We start from the raw sequence: 12,378 nt of genomic DNA, 5'->3' as shown, positions 1-12,378 counted from the left end.
AACCAATCCTCAAAAGTTTTTTTGCCGTTTTAACGAAACATTTTAGGCCGTAAATCGAAAACGTGCCTCAATTGAAGAGGGCCGTTATAGCGAAATGCCGTATAAAGAGCGGCCGTATAGCGAGGTATGGGTGTATAGAAAATCAGGATTCTTATAATAATACATACAAACATATTGTATAGAGGTGTTTCGAGATATGCAAGACTTCAATGTTAAATACAATTTTTGAGTTTAAAAGTCTTACTCAAAAATTTAATTTAACAGGGTAATTTTCTGAAACAATTTTTTCTAAAAAAGCTCATTCAGTTTCCAAAACTTTATCGAACATCGCTACTTGATACGCTTTTATAAAAAATCAGGCGCTATTAGGTTCTACAGTGAAAATTGCAATCTGAGTAGCCTTCAACGTATGTACAGAATTGAGAAATAAATTGGAATGAGTTGAAACAGTGGGCAATCAATTTGACGTGGAATTGAGAAAAGTTAATCGAAAATCGAAAATTAAGATAAACCGTTGACCGATAATATTTTGCAGAAGGGAAGGCCACCATGGACATCAGTGTTTGCTCGTACGTTGTCTTTTGAACATGTCACTTATTATCTAGAAATTCATTTTCGTTTAAAAAAAATAGCAAAATGAAACAAACGTAGTTTTATTTAAAAAGTATCGCGAATTTGGAATTTAGCGCTAGATACGTATATTAGATTTGCAACCTTTTCTTATGGCATTATGTTAATACTCATGTCTCTCACTTATGCCAATTTGAATGTTTATTAAATTTTTGACAGCTTTTGTTTGCACGTATTTTGCCTCATCTTTGATTTTTGCTATTCCAAAAAATGAAATAAAAAATCTATATCAATTTTTAAGGGTTGGTACTCTCTTCGATTTTTCTATACGATGTCGGAACCTTAGTCATAGTTGTGATTTTTTTTTAGTTTCCATCATAAGCACCAGGTTTCAAAAAAAATTAGTGGGGGTCGGATCAGCGGCCAGCTGATCTGGGGCGGAATTGCTCTATAAAGCAATCGAACGGACAAATTCCGGCAACAAAAATCTTCACTTTCTATTTTTTCTCTAAACCTAAACATTGTATCTAATTCGTCCGGATATCGTTCCTTCTCCGGCTTGTCCAGACAGCTAACATTTGAAAGGTTCAAGAACAAAGGCCAAGATCAAACCAAAGCATAGAACGAAAAAGAAAGCAACATTTTCTCGATTACGAGCCGGCGAGAGGAAGAAGATCCATCGCCGGAGACTGAAAACCTGTTTTCCTCCGTGGCTCACTCATATCATCCGGTATACGGAACGATGTAGAGCGAGAGATGAAGATGGCATTTTCTGCAGTGTGCGCCGAAGAAAACAAGATCCAAGTTAGAATGAAGATCAGACGGCCGGTGTTTTGGAAAGCCAGAATCCCAAATGAGAAAACAGGAAAAACAAGTATAACCCTCGATGGTTGAAAAGCAAGGTTTATGTTGTCTTGTGTTGTCTAAGAAAAAAATCGTAGTATCCTAAATATCAGGTATGAGCCAAAGACCTACCCTAATGATGGACTGTGCCGAGTTATGGTTGCCTAAAGGCTGTCGTAAAGTCGTAGGATAATGTGGCATCCGAAAGTGCGAAGCATACACACACACACACACACACACACATAAGAGGGTTATCCTCCGCACTATGAGTGTCATCTGAGGGAAGATCTTCAATGTTTCCTCCTTATCCGTGGGTATCTTTCATTAAATATGTGTCATTGGAACAGATTCGTACCTGTAAAACAGGTAGTGAGGTTGTTAGAGCATCGCATGAGAAAGATTAAACAAATTAAATATGAAAACATTGGGCATAAAACTGAAATTATATACAATATACTAAAGGGAGACATGTTCGGTCGGTCTGCTTCATGGAAGTGTCAACTGAATAGGGGAGATGTTTAAAGATAATTTAACAAAAAAAATATTTTGCGGTACGCAAAATAATATTAGGCTGTCAAAAAAGTCCTGCGGTATTTCCGCGAGGTGTCGTTGTAAGCGCGTAGTTCTAGTTGTATTCATTGTATCGAGTCATACTATAGCTTGTTGGAAAGGTATTAATATAGTCCTTGGCAATGTTTTGTTTGGTTAAGTCGTTCGTGAGTTATAGTGTCGCAAATATGGAGCAAAATAAAGAGAAAATCCGACATATTTTACAGTACTACTATGACAAAGGCAAAAATGCATCTCAAGCTGCCAATAAAATTTGTGCAGTTTATGGACCCGATACAGTTTCTATTTCCACCGCACAACGATTGTTTCAACGTTTTCGTTCTGGTGTAGAGGTCGTCGAAGATGCGCCATGCTCCGGAAGGCCTGTCGTCGAAAATTGCGACAAAATCGCTGAATTAGCCGAGAAAGACCATAGTAGCAGCCGTAGCATCGGCCAAGAGCTGGGGATAAGTCATCAAACCGTTATTAACCATTTGAAGAAGCTTGGATTCACAAAGAAGCTCAAAGTGTGGGTACCACACACGTTGACGCAAAAAAACATCTTTGACCGTATCGACGCATGTGAATCGCTGCTGAATCGCAACAAAATCGACCCGTTTCTGAAGCGGATGGTGACAGGCGATGAAAAGTGGGAAGGAAGGAAGGTATTGCATTATAGAGACTTTAAACTTTTGCAGTTCATTCGTCTCTAGCCTTGAGAAAGGCCCTTTGAAAACTCTACTCTATTCTACTCCAGCGCTACCACCTCCGCCCTCTTGCCTTGAGAAAGGCACTCGATCCCTCGCCGTCCAGCCCGTCCAGCAACATGTTGTCCAGTAGGTGTCCACACAAAGAATGTGGAAAAGTGGGTCACTTACGACAACGTGAAGTGCAAACGGTCGTGGTCGAAGCCCGTTGAAGCCGGTCAGACGGTGGCCAAGCCCTCATTGACGGCCAGGAAGGTTCTGCTCTGTGTTTGGTGGGATTGTCAAGGAATAATCTATTATGAGCTGCTTCCCTATGGCCAAACGCTCAATTCGGACCTGTACTGCCAACAACTGGATCGCTTGAAGGTAGCACTCGTGAAGAAGAGGCCATCTTTGATAAACAGAGGCCGCATTGTCTTCCATCAGGACAACGCCGGGCCACACACTTCTTTGGTGACGCGCCAGAAGCTCCGGGAGCTCGGATGGGAGGTTCTTTTGCATCCGCCGTATAGTCCGGACCTTGCACCAAGTGACTACCACCTGTTTTTGTCCATGGCGAACGAGCTAGGTAGTCAGAAGTTAGCCACAAAAGAGGCCTGTGAAAATTGGCTATCCGAGTTTTTTGCCAATAAGGAAGCGAGCTTCTATAACAGGGGTATTATGAAGTTGACATCTCGTTGGGTACAAGTCATCGAACAAAACGGCGCATATTTGACTTAAAACAGATGATTGTAACTAATTTTATGAACAAACGAAAAATGAAAACAAAATACCGCCGGACTTTTTTGACAGCCTAATAGTATATTAAAGCTAAATCCAATGAACTGAATTCTTATATGAATCATTCAATCCAAATATGGAGTCTCGATTCAACAGCAGGAATAGTTTTTAAATCCTTATGATTATCAACCATTATTGGTTTAGCAAGGTTATTGAACGAGAAAATCAAGATTTCTCTCACGATTCTTTCGCAATGTGGTAGACCAATTTCTGGTGTTTTTTTGTCTATCTTGCACAAATTTCGCTTTATTACTGAAATCGAAAAAAAAGGAAACTGGGAAACGGGTTCGATAGGGAAATTCTCATGAAAATAACAACAAACACGTGTTAGTAATACAGGTCGGACTCGATTATATACAGACTCGATTATATATAGACTCGATTATATGTGATTCGATTATATACAATTTTAGACTCGATTATCTACAGTTTGAAAAAAATATTTCTTTTAATGTTTTTAATGGGACTTATTTTACGGAAAACTATTACCTTCCAACGTTAAGGTGAAATTTAGGTGACTTTTATATGTGAAATGGGGTAAAAATGGTGATTTTTGATAATTTTGCTTGAATTTGGAATGGAATTGTTTATATCGATATTGCAGCGAAATTAAGGTGAAGGTGGAAGTTAGCCACAAATGGCTGCCACAATGTCGCTCATTTCTTTCATATCCCTCCCTCACCCTTCGCCCAAAAACCAATAATTTTGCGAAACAGTATGAAAAAAATGATCATTTTCGCACACTTCCCATCAAGTAATATCAACCAAACTCTAATCGATTACTCACAAGATATTCAATTTTCATCTACTGTCGCACTGTATAATGAAAAGCGTCGTAAAACTCGAGCAAGTGCTCTGAAAGTTAAATTTTCAATGGTTTTGTTTGTGTTGGTGAAATCACCGTTATTTTTTCGACACTGTTGCCAGACAACATCATCGAAACAGCTATAAAAACCACTCAATAAAATGTTATTCCTGAGTCATAAAGTTTCATGTCATGAAAATCAATAGAATAAAATTGTGTTGATATCAATACTGTTGGTTACTGAACAATCCGAGAATATTTTACATTCGGTAAACCCCCACTTTTATGATTTGCTGCATGGGTGACCTTCGTTGGCTTTGGAAACCTGAAATTTACCAACATAAAAAAACCATGATACAAAACAAAGAGAGAAAGAGATAGGAGAAAGGAAGACAAACAAGAAATCATAAGAAACAAAAAAGAAGATGAAAAATAGAAGGTTTATAAAAAAGAGAGTTGGAAGAAACGGCCATTGGAACGGTCAAATTATTTATGTCATATTAAAATTACCTGTAAATAATATAGATGTGAATGAATTGTAAATATATGAGTTGTGAATTATAAATAAACAGACTGTAGTGCATATTCAAGTTGGTGCTGTGTTTATTTGGTGGTTACTCACCCCCCAAATTATAAACCCAGGAAGGAAAACCGCGACAGTCCCAGGTCGATGAAACGCAGGATAGGGTCCTGCGTATTGGCATCGAACCAGCTACCCAACATTGGTCCTTCGAACCGGATAAACGGAAAGGATTCAGCAGCCAAATTATATCAACCGAAAAGGAAAATCCGCCATCACTTGGGCCAATACAACAGCGAATTGGGGATTCGCCATTGTTTATTCTACGACACAACCGAAGATCCGCCATCACAACCAACTCAACTGAATTCCACTGCACCACCAACCAATAACTGGCATCAATAATATCCAATCCACATCATACTGACTCGCACTACAGTAAATCCGACCGAAGGCAACAGGAAAGGAACATATCAAAAACACTCGATTCTACACTTCAACTTCAACACCAGGTTCAAAATCCTGGTTGTCCAGGTAAATAAACAAATAGTTTATGTCCAGCCGATGCTGGGATAATTATTGTTATCTACACCACGCGTTTATTTACATTTCACAACTCGAGAAACAACGGAATCAACACACACAACCAAAAGCGATTCTTCATTAAAATCATCCACACAACCGCTGAGGAACTCACATCACACAACCGAATACGGCTCGGTTTGTTTACTAGTTTGATCACTATATCATCAATTACCTTATAAATTACCAGAGGAAATGATATGCAAACAAAGATATGAGATATAAACAAACAACATTTGGGGTCATCGAACAACATCACGTGATCAACGAAAACAAAGGCATATCCAATCCATCGAGCATACTTGATCACAACCGATACATTGATTCATCATAAGACCGGGTGCAATTCCTGGTTCTCCAGAAACAATACGGGATCCACGCACGCACACCATCCAGGGCAATCGCGATCAATCATTTCGCTGGGAATCAATGTCAAAATACGGGTTGGCACAACACATACGGTACACTGTGGCATCACAGAACATTTCGTCGGCTTCAATTCCTGGTTTGTCCAGGTAAATATATACACGAGATATGTCCAGCCGCTGCTGAGACATTTTGGCAAAATCTACACCAACTGTTTATTTATATATCACCATCGGAGAAACAACACAAACACAGCCGAAGGCAAAATCATATGGCCAACGGATGTCATCGCACTATTTTGTCATCACTGAGGATCAAAGTACGAAATCACATCGTAACACCGGTTAATCGCACCGCTTACCGTAGAAATCACCGCACATCGAATCCCTTATTCTTGTTAAGGTCAGTTTATGAACTGTATATGTCCAGCCGAGGCTGGAGTTTGTTATTGTTTACTACACCCACGTTTTCCATCTTGCACACTGGTATTGGTTTGGCATTTGATTGAATTTTTGTGGAACGTGTAACCGAGGGGTACTCGAATTTGAAAATTACACGTTTTACTAATGAGGAGCAGCAGATGTGATTCCGATGATCAGCCGGCACACTGCTTTTGGATACTAGAACCAACAATTATTCCGTAGGTCAGTTCACAGTATATGCCCAGCCGTGGCTGGTGTTTTTGAGTACTACATAATTTGTATTTCCTATCCTACGAAACAACTTTGGGAATTATGGCACCAATCACGCGGAATACTTCACTCAAGGCGCTTCAAACGAGGTTGAAGGCTCTATTGGGAATGTTCGACGATATTTGCCGTTTTGTCGACTCGATGGATTATGACACTCCAGCGACTGCAGCGACAGTTCGTATAGAGAAATTGGACGAATTATGGGATCAGATCAACGACACAACAATGGAGATCGAGATGCACGAAGATTTCAATGACGATGACGAAACCTACTCCAGGAAACGATCGGAATTTGGCGATCGTTATTACAGGGCGAAATCTCTGCTACTTGAGAAGGTCAAGGAGCCAGAGAAGAAGTTGAACCTTTCAATTACCAACCAACAACCAATCCATGAGCACGTTAGACTCCCACAAATCAAGTTGCAGACCTTCGATGGCAACATTGATGAGTGGTTGAGCTTTAGGGATCTGTATTTGTCATTGATTCATTGCAAAACAGACTTACCAGATGTAGAAAAACTCCACTATTTAAAGGGGTGCTTAGTAGGAGAAGCTAGGTCTTTGATAGACTCGCTTGCAATCACCAAAGCGAATTACCAGATAGCGTGGGATGCGTTAATGAAACGCTATAATGATAGCAAGATGCTCAAGCGTAGGCAGGTGCAGGCACTTTTTAATTTACCAAGCGTTACAAGAGAGTCGGTAGCCGAACTGCAGTCACTTTTAGAAGCTTTTGAGAGTATCGTTAAAACTTTGGATCAACTAGTACAACCAGCCGATTACAAGGATTTATTGCTACTGGATGTGTTGTGTTCGAGAATGGATCCAACTACACGCAGAAGCTGGGAGGAGCATTCTACTCCAAAGGAGCATAATACGATCGAAGATTTAACGGAATTCCTACAGAGGAGAATAAGGGTGCTTAGTTCACTTCCCGAAGAATCCGTCGAGGCGAATCAGGATTATTCACAACAATTCAAGGGGAAAATACCTTTAGCCAAAACTAGCCATAACGCATTGATATCGTCCAGGGAACAATGTGTAGTTTGTCCAGGTTTCCATCACCTTTACCAATGTCCGAAGTTCCAACAGATGACAATATCCGCTCGTGATAATTTGATCCGTACCCTTTCGCTATGTCGGAATTGCTTCCGGAGGGGACACCAAGCAACCGACTGTAACTCGCGATATGCATGCCGGAATTGCATGGAGAAACACCATACATTGATATGCTTCAAACCTCAATATTGTGCAGTGAAGAGGTCATCAAACCAAGGGAATATTTCACCAGAAATTAGGGGAGCTGGAATGGAATCAAATGGTGAACATTCGAACATTTCTGCAATAGTTTCATCAAACACAATATCAACCAAGGAATCATCGGTTATACTAGCAACGGCTGTCATTCTTGTGGAAGATGATAAAGGGATCACTTATCCAGCAAGAGCATTGCTAGATTCGGGATCTGAGGACAACTTCATGTCAGAACAGTTTTGTCACCTCATGAGACTCCAAAGGGTTCCAGCAGAAGCATCGGTTATCGGCGTTGGCAAAACAAATAAAAGGGTAAAACAAAAGGTTAAGGCAAATATTAGATCGAGAGTAGAAGGATTTTCGTGTGAGATGGAATTCCGATTGCTTGATAAGGTGACAGGCAATCTACCAACTTCAAACATATTTGTAAGAAATTGGAAAATACCAAGGGGCTTGAAATTGGCAGATCCAGCATTTTCGAGATCAAAACCGATAGACCTGATTCTCGGAATACAACATTTCAACAAATTTTTCAAATCGGGAAGTCAATTTTATATCGGGAACGGATTACCAGAGCTGACAGACTCGGTATTCGGATGGGTGATTGCAGGGACTTTTAGTATACCAAGCACTACTCGCGTAGAATGTTGTAATATTTCCACAACATCCAAAGGATTAAACTTTGATAAAAGATTTATCAAGGATGGGTCAAACAAACGACGCAATATCCGCACATCAATATTTAACTATACCAATGGGAGAGAATTATTGAACCTAAAATCAACAGATAAGCCTTCATGGAGAAGATTCACCACGATGAATTTGAGAAATTTTGAAGAATCCTGTGCTGCCAAGAGAGCAAGATTTTAGAAGGAACTTGGGATGAAATCAGAATGGTAAAAAGGAATTACCAGGATTGGGCAATTTGAAGATTTGATAAATGCAATAATCGGGAAATTAGGAAGGAAATGCGATAATTGAGAAATGGAATACAAAAGGGATAAAAGGTTTAGAAATATCATCAAGGAAAATTTAGGAGAGCTGCCAATCCAGTATGCGAGAGGTTTATTTATCATTTCAGAAATTAAGTAATTTCAGCGCGGGCGAGAATGTTGGTTACTGAACAATCCGAGAATATTTTACATTCGGTAAACCCCCACTTTTATGATTTGCTGCATGGGTGACCTTCGTTGGCTTTGGAAACCTGAAATTTACCAACACAAAAAAACCATGATACAAAACAAAGAGAGAAAGAGATAGGAGAAAGGAAGACAAACAAGAAATCATAAGAAACAAAAAAGAAGATGAAAAATAGAAGGTTTATAAAAAAGAGAGTTGGAAGAAACGGCCATTGGAACGGTCAAATTATTTATGTCATATTAAAATTACCTGTAAATAATATAGATGTGAATGAATTGTAAATATATGAGTTGTGAATTATAAATAAACAGACTGTAGTGCATATTCAAGTTGGTGCTGTGTTTATTTGGTGGTTACTCACCCCCCAAATTATAAACCCAGGAAGGAAAACCGCGACAGTCCCAGGTCGATGAAACGCAGGATAGGGTCCTGCGTATTGGCATCGAACCAGCTACCCAACAAATACAATTATTATTTTTACGTTTAATGGGTCTATAATGTAAGTTTTAGCAACTTTAACATTGGGTGAGAAAATTGTATTGCAGAGCTCGGAACACTGCCACGGCTGCCTATGCTTTCAAAAACAGTAAACGGAAAAGTATTACATTCAATCAAAATGCCTCGGCCAACGAAGAGAAGGGTTAAGGCTCTCCAACGTGAATATGTGGAAACAATACGATCAACGAAGGAAAATATTAAGGAATTATCAACATCGAGTTACTACGTGGAAGAACTTGTTAATACCAAAAGAGCCCCAATTTGCATGTGTTATAAATTTGCTCATGTTACGCTCGCTTATAATCAGAATTTTACTTCATATGCGAATGCACCTTTTATATATATTTATATTTGCAATTGTTCATCGGAACATATCGTTCATACATTTTACTTTAGTATTGGATTGTTCTTTTTTTTACGAATGTATTCAAAGACTCGTGTCAATGAAGCGCCACACATTCTAATAAGTGAATTAATCTATTTACGTGTGCTTTGCTCTTCTCTCACAAACACTATATAATTTAAAAAAATATGTAATTGGATAGTTGGATAGTTTTCAATAATATTTTCTGAAAGAGTATCATCGAAGAAATGGCTTGGGTGGAACATCCTTTTTCGTCACACAAGTGTAAAATTTGCAAATATATTTTTATTGATTAAAAAGACGGGTGGGTAATGTCGGGGGCATAACCGGAGTGACGTAGGACAATACAAAGGGGACAGCTTTTGTTAAATATATATTTTAAATATATTGTTTTATTTTCTTCTCCTACCTACCTATCTACCTGAAAAATGGATTAGTTTACTATTTACTCTTTATGAATATGTTGATGGTTCTGAAAAGAACCTTTGGTGTTGTGTTTTTGTTATCACTCGATATTCCCATCTTGTTCGATTAAACCTTCCTGTTTAGCTATTGCGTTTGCCACTCGCCACAGCTTTCACAGTTTTTACATTTAATTCACAGCTTTCACAGCTTTTACATTTAATGCGACGTGCCGGAGAAACACTTTGCCACTCACTGAAACTAATTGTTGCCTTGATGAGCGCCGAACCGAAGCTGCTCTGTTCTTGATGCGGATTTTCTGATTGTCGTGAGCAGCTTTGCAAGCCAACTCGAGCACTCCGACGGCCGAAACTCTATAAGCGCTATTAGGTATACTGGTGCTCCGGCACCAATCCGTTCGGCCTAGTTACCCTTGCGGAGCAATCAGGGAATGCGACCAACAGAGAACTGGAGACCTGCACGGTTCGAGTGAGAATTTGCCTTTCCCTTAACTTGTCCTCCTTTGTTACGTCCACGATGCCGATGCCGTACAACCACACGGGTTTACGGTTTGAAAGAAAATAAGATATTTTTTTGGGGTCCGCGTGTTTTATACTCTAGCGGTTCACACTCTCAGCCAGAGGGGCGAGTCCAACGAGACGAACGAATGAGCGTTAAAAGGGAGCGATGGCAAAAAAATACATCATACTGATTTTAACCTCCGACCGAGAAGGTCACGTTTTTTTCAGCTCGGCAGTTTGGCGTTTTGGACAGCGGACTAGGACGTCTCCCCCTGGCGATTCCGAAGGAGTTAACTTTAATTATTTTTAAGTGGCAGCAGAAGGAGAAGCAGATAGCAACGGCTAGTTTCGACCGTTAGGAGCGGGCGCTTGCCGGCAAACCGGAAAAGCGCGCGCTTTTGCGGCGTCACCGACGCCACGCCCCCTTTTTCCTTTGGGCAGTGGTGCCAGTTTTTCTTCTAGTATCGTAGTGATTTTTAACATAAACAAAAAAACTAAAAAGAAAACACGCATTACGGACGGTGAAGTGACTGAAGGAAAACAAATTCAAAAGTTTATTCCCCTAAATTGTTCGCGATTATTGGTGGTTTTTGTAAGAGCTCTATAAAAAAAGTGACAGTGTTTTTCTAGATAATATCCCAAAGTGAAAAGCCCTCATAAGTGTTCTCTCCTTTAAATAATAAATCGATCTGTCGGCTATACCTAGGGGGTAGCCGACAGCAGCATGGCTTCCAGTAGCTCCGGGCCTCCGGGAGGCCGGGCTACAAATTTGTACGAGGGTAAACCTACCCAACGTACTGCTCCAAGGTGGGCCGACCCACTGAACGGCGACCTACAGATCCGGTTACTTCGTGCCACAGGAGAGAACGTGATCCCGACTAACCCGTTCGTCGTGAGTAAGACGATCGCCAACGCTGTAGGAAAGAAATACTACACAGCGCGACCGCAACGGGACGACAAAAAGAGGACGCAGTATATCCTTACGGCCAAGGACGAGGATATAATTGGTAAGCTCCTTTTAATCAACAAATTGATTGATGAAACCCCTATCGAAGTAATTTACCACCCTACTCTAAATCAACGTAAATGCGTTGTTACTTGCCGTGATGTAATTGACATTAAAGAATCCGAACTGGTGACAGAGCTTTCCGATCAAGGTGTGATCGATGTCAAGCGAATCACCAGGAAGGAGAATAACATTGTTATCCCAACCGCTACTCTCATTTTGACAATTCGTGGAACTGTTGTTCCCGATTTTATTAACTTCGGATTTATTCGGGCTGGGACTAGAAATTTCTATCCCAACCCAATGCAATGTTTCAAATGCTATAAATTTGGACATACGAGCAAGCGATGCAAACGCGAGAACCCGCTTTGCCGAAATTGTGGACAGGAACATCCAGAACAAAAGGATGGAATTAAAACCTGCAACGCTTCAGCATTTTGCTTGAATTGCCAAGGGGACCATTCCTCTTCGAACAGGAAATGCCCCGTATGGCAATCTGAAAACAATATAACCAAAATCAGAATCGACTATGGTATCTCCTATAAAGAGGCGAAAGAAAAGTTCAACGGTCAAAATAACGGACCAACTTTTGCAAGTGTTCTGCAAGACAGACTCTCCAACTTGCAAAAGCCAACACCCAGCTGCAATTGCAAACGTAACTGCGCCTCGCCCGCTTCGGCCTCTTCTAGCCGCGAAAGCACACCCCCAATTGACACTACAATCGATACCTCAATGACAGAGTCGACAACTGATAGCTCAACAACTGAATCCGAAAACGA

General features: G+C 40.3%; 2 protein-coding genes across 2 annotated transcripts in view; one reads left to right on the top strand and one right to left on the bottom strand.

Annotated features, from left to right (window-relative positions):
• The window catches only part of LOC129779143 (protein gustavus), a 385,901-nt gene that overhangs the window by 89,947 nt on the left and 283,576 nt on the right, over positions 1–12,378 (bottom strand). The window lies entirely within an intron of this gene.
• LOC129773518 (uncharacterized) overlaps positions 6,457–12,378 on the top strand; it is a 68,107-nt gene continuing 62,185 nt past the window's right edge. The window contains exon 1 of the mRNA XM_055777132.1: positions 6,457–7,591. Coding sequence (XP_055633107.1) covers positions 6,457–7,591 — 1,135 coding nt within the window. The remainder of the gene's footprint in view (positions 7,592–12,378) is intronic.

The sequence above is a fragment of the Toxorhynchites rutilus genome, chromosome 3 (genome assembly GCF_029784135.1).
Source record: "Toxorhynchites rutilus septentrionalis strain SRP chromosome 3, ASM2978413v1, whole genome shotgun sequence".
In the NCBI taxonomy this organism is placed as follows: Eukaryota; Metazoa; Arthropoda; class Insecta; order Diptera; family Culicidae; genus Toxorhynchites; species Toxorhynchites rutilus.
The sequence above is the reverse complement of the archived record's forward strand: the minus strand, read 5'-3'. Positions and strand labels throughout refer to the sequence as shown.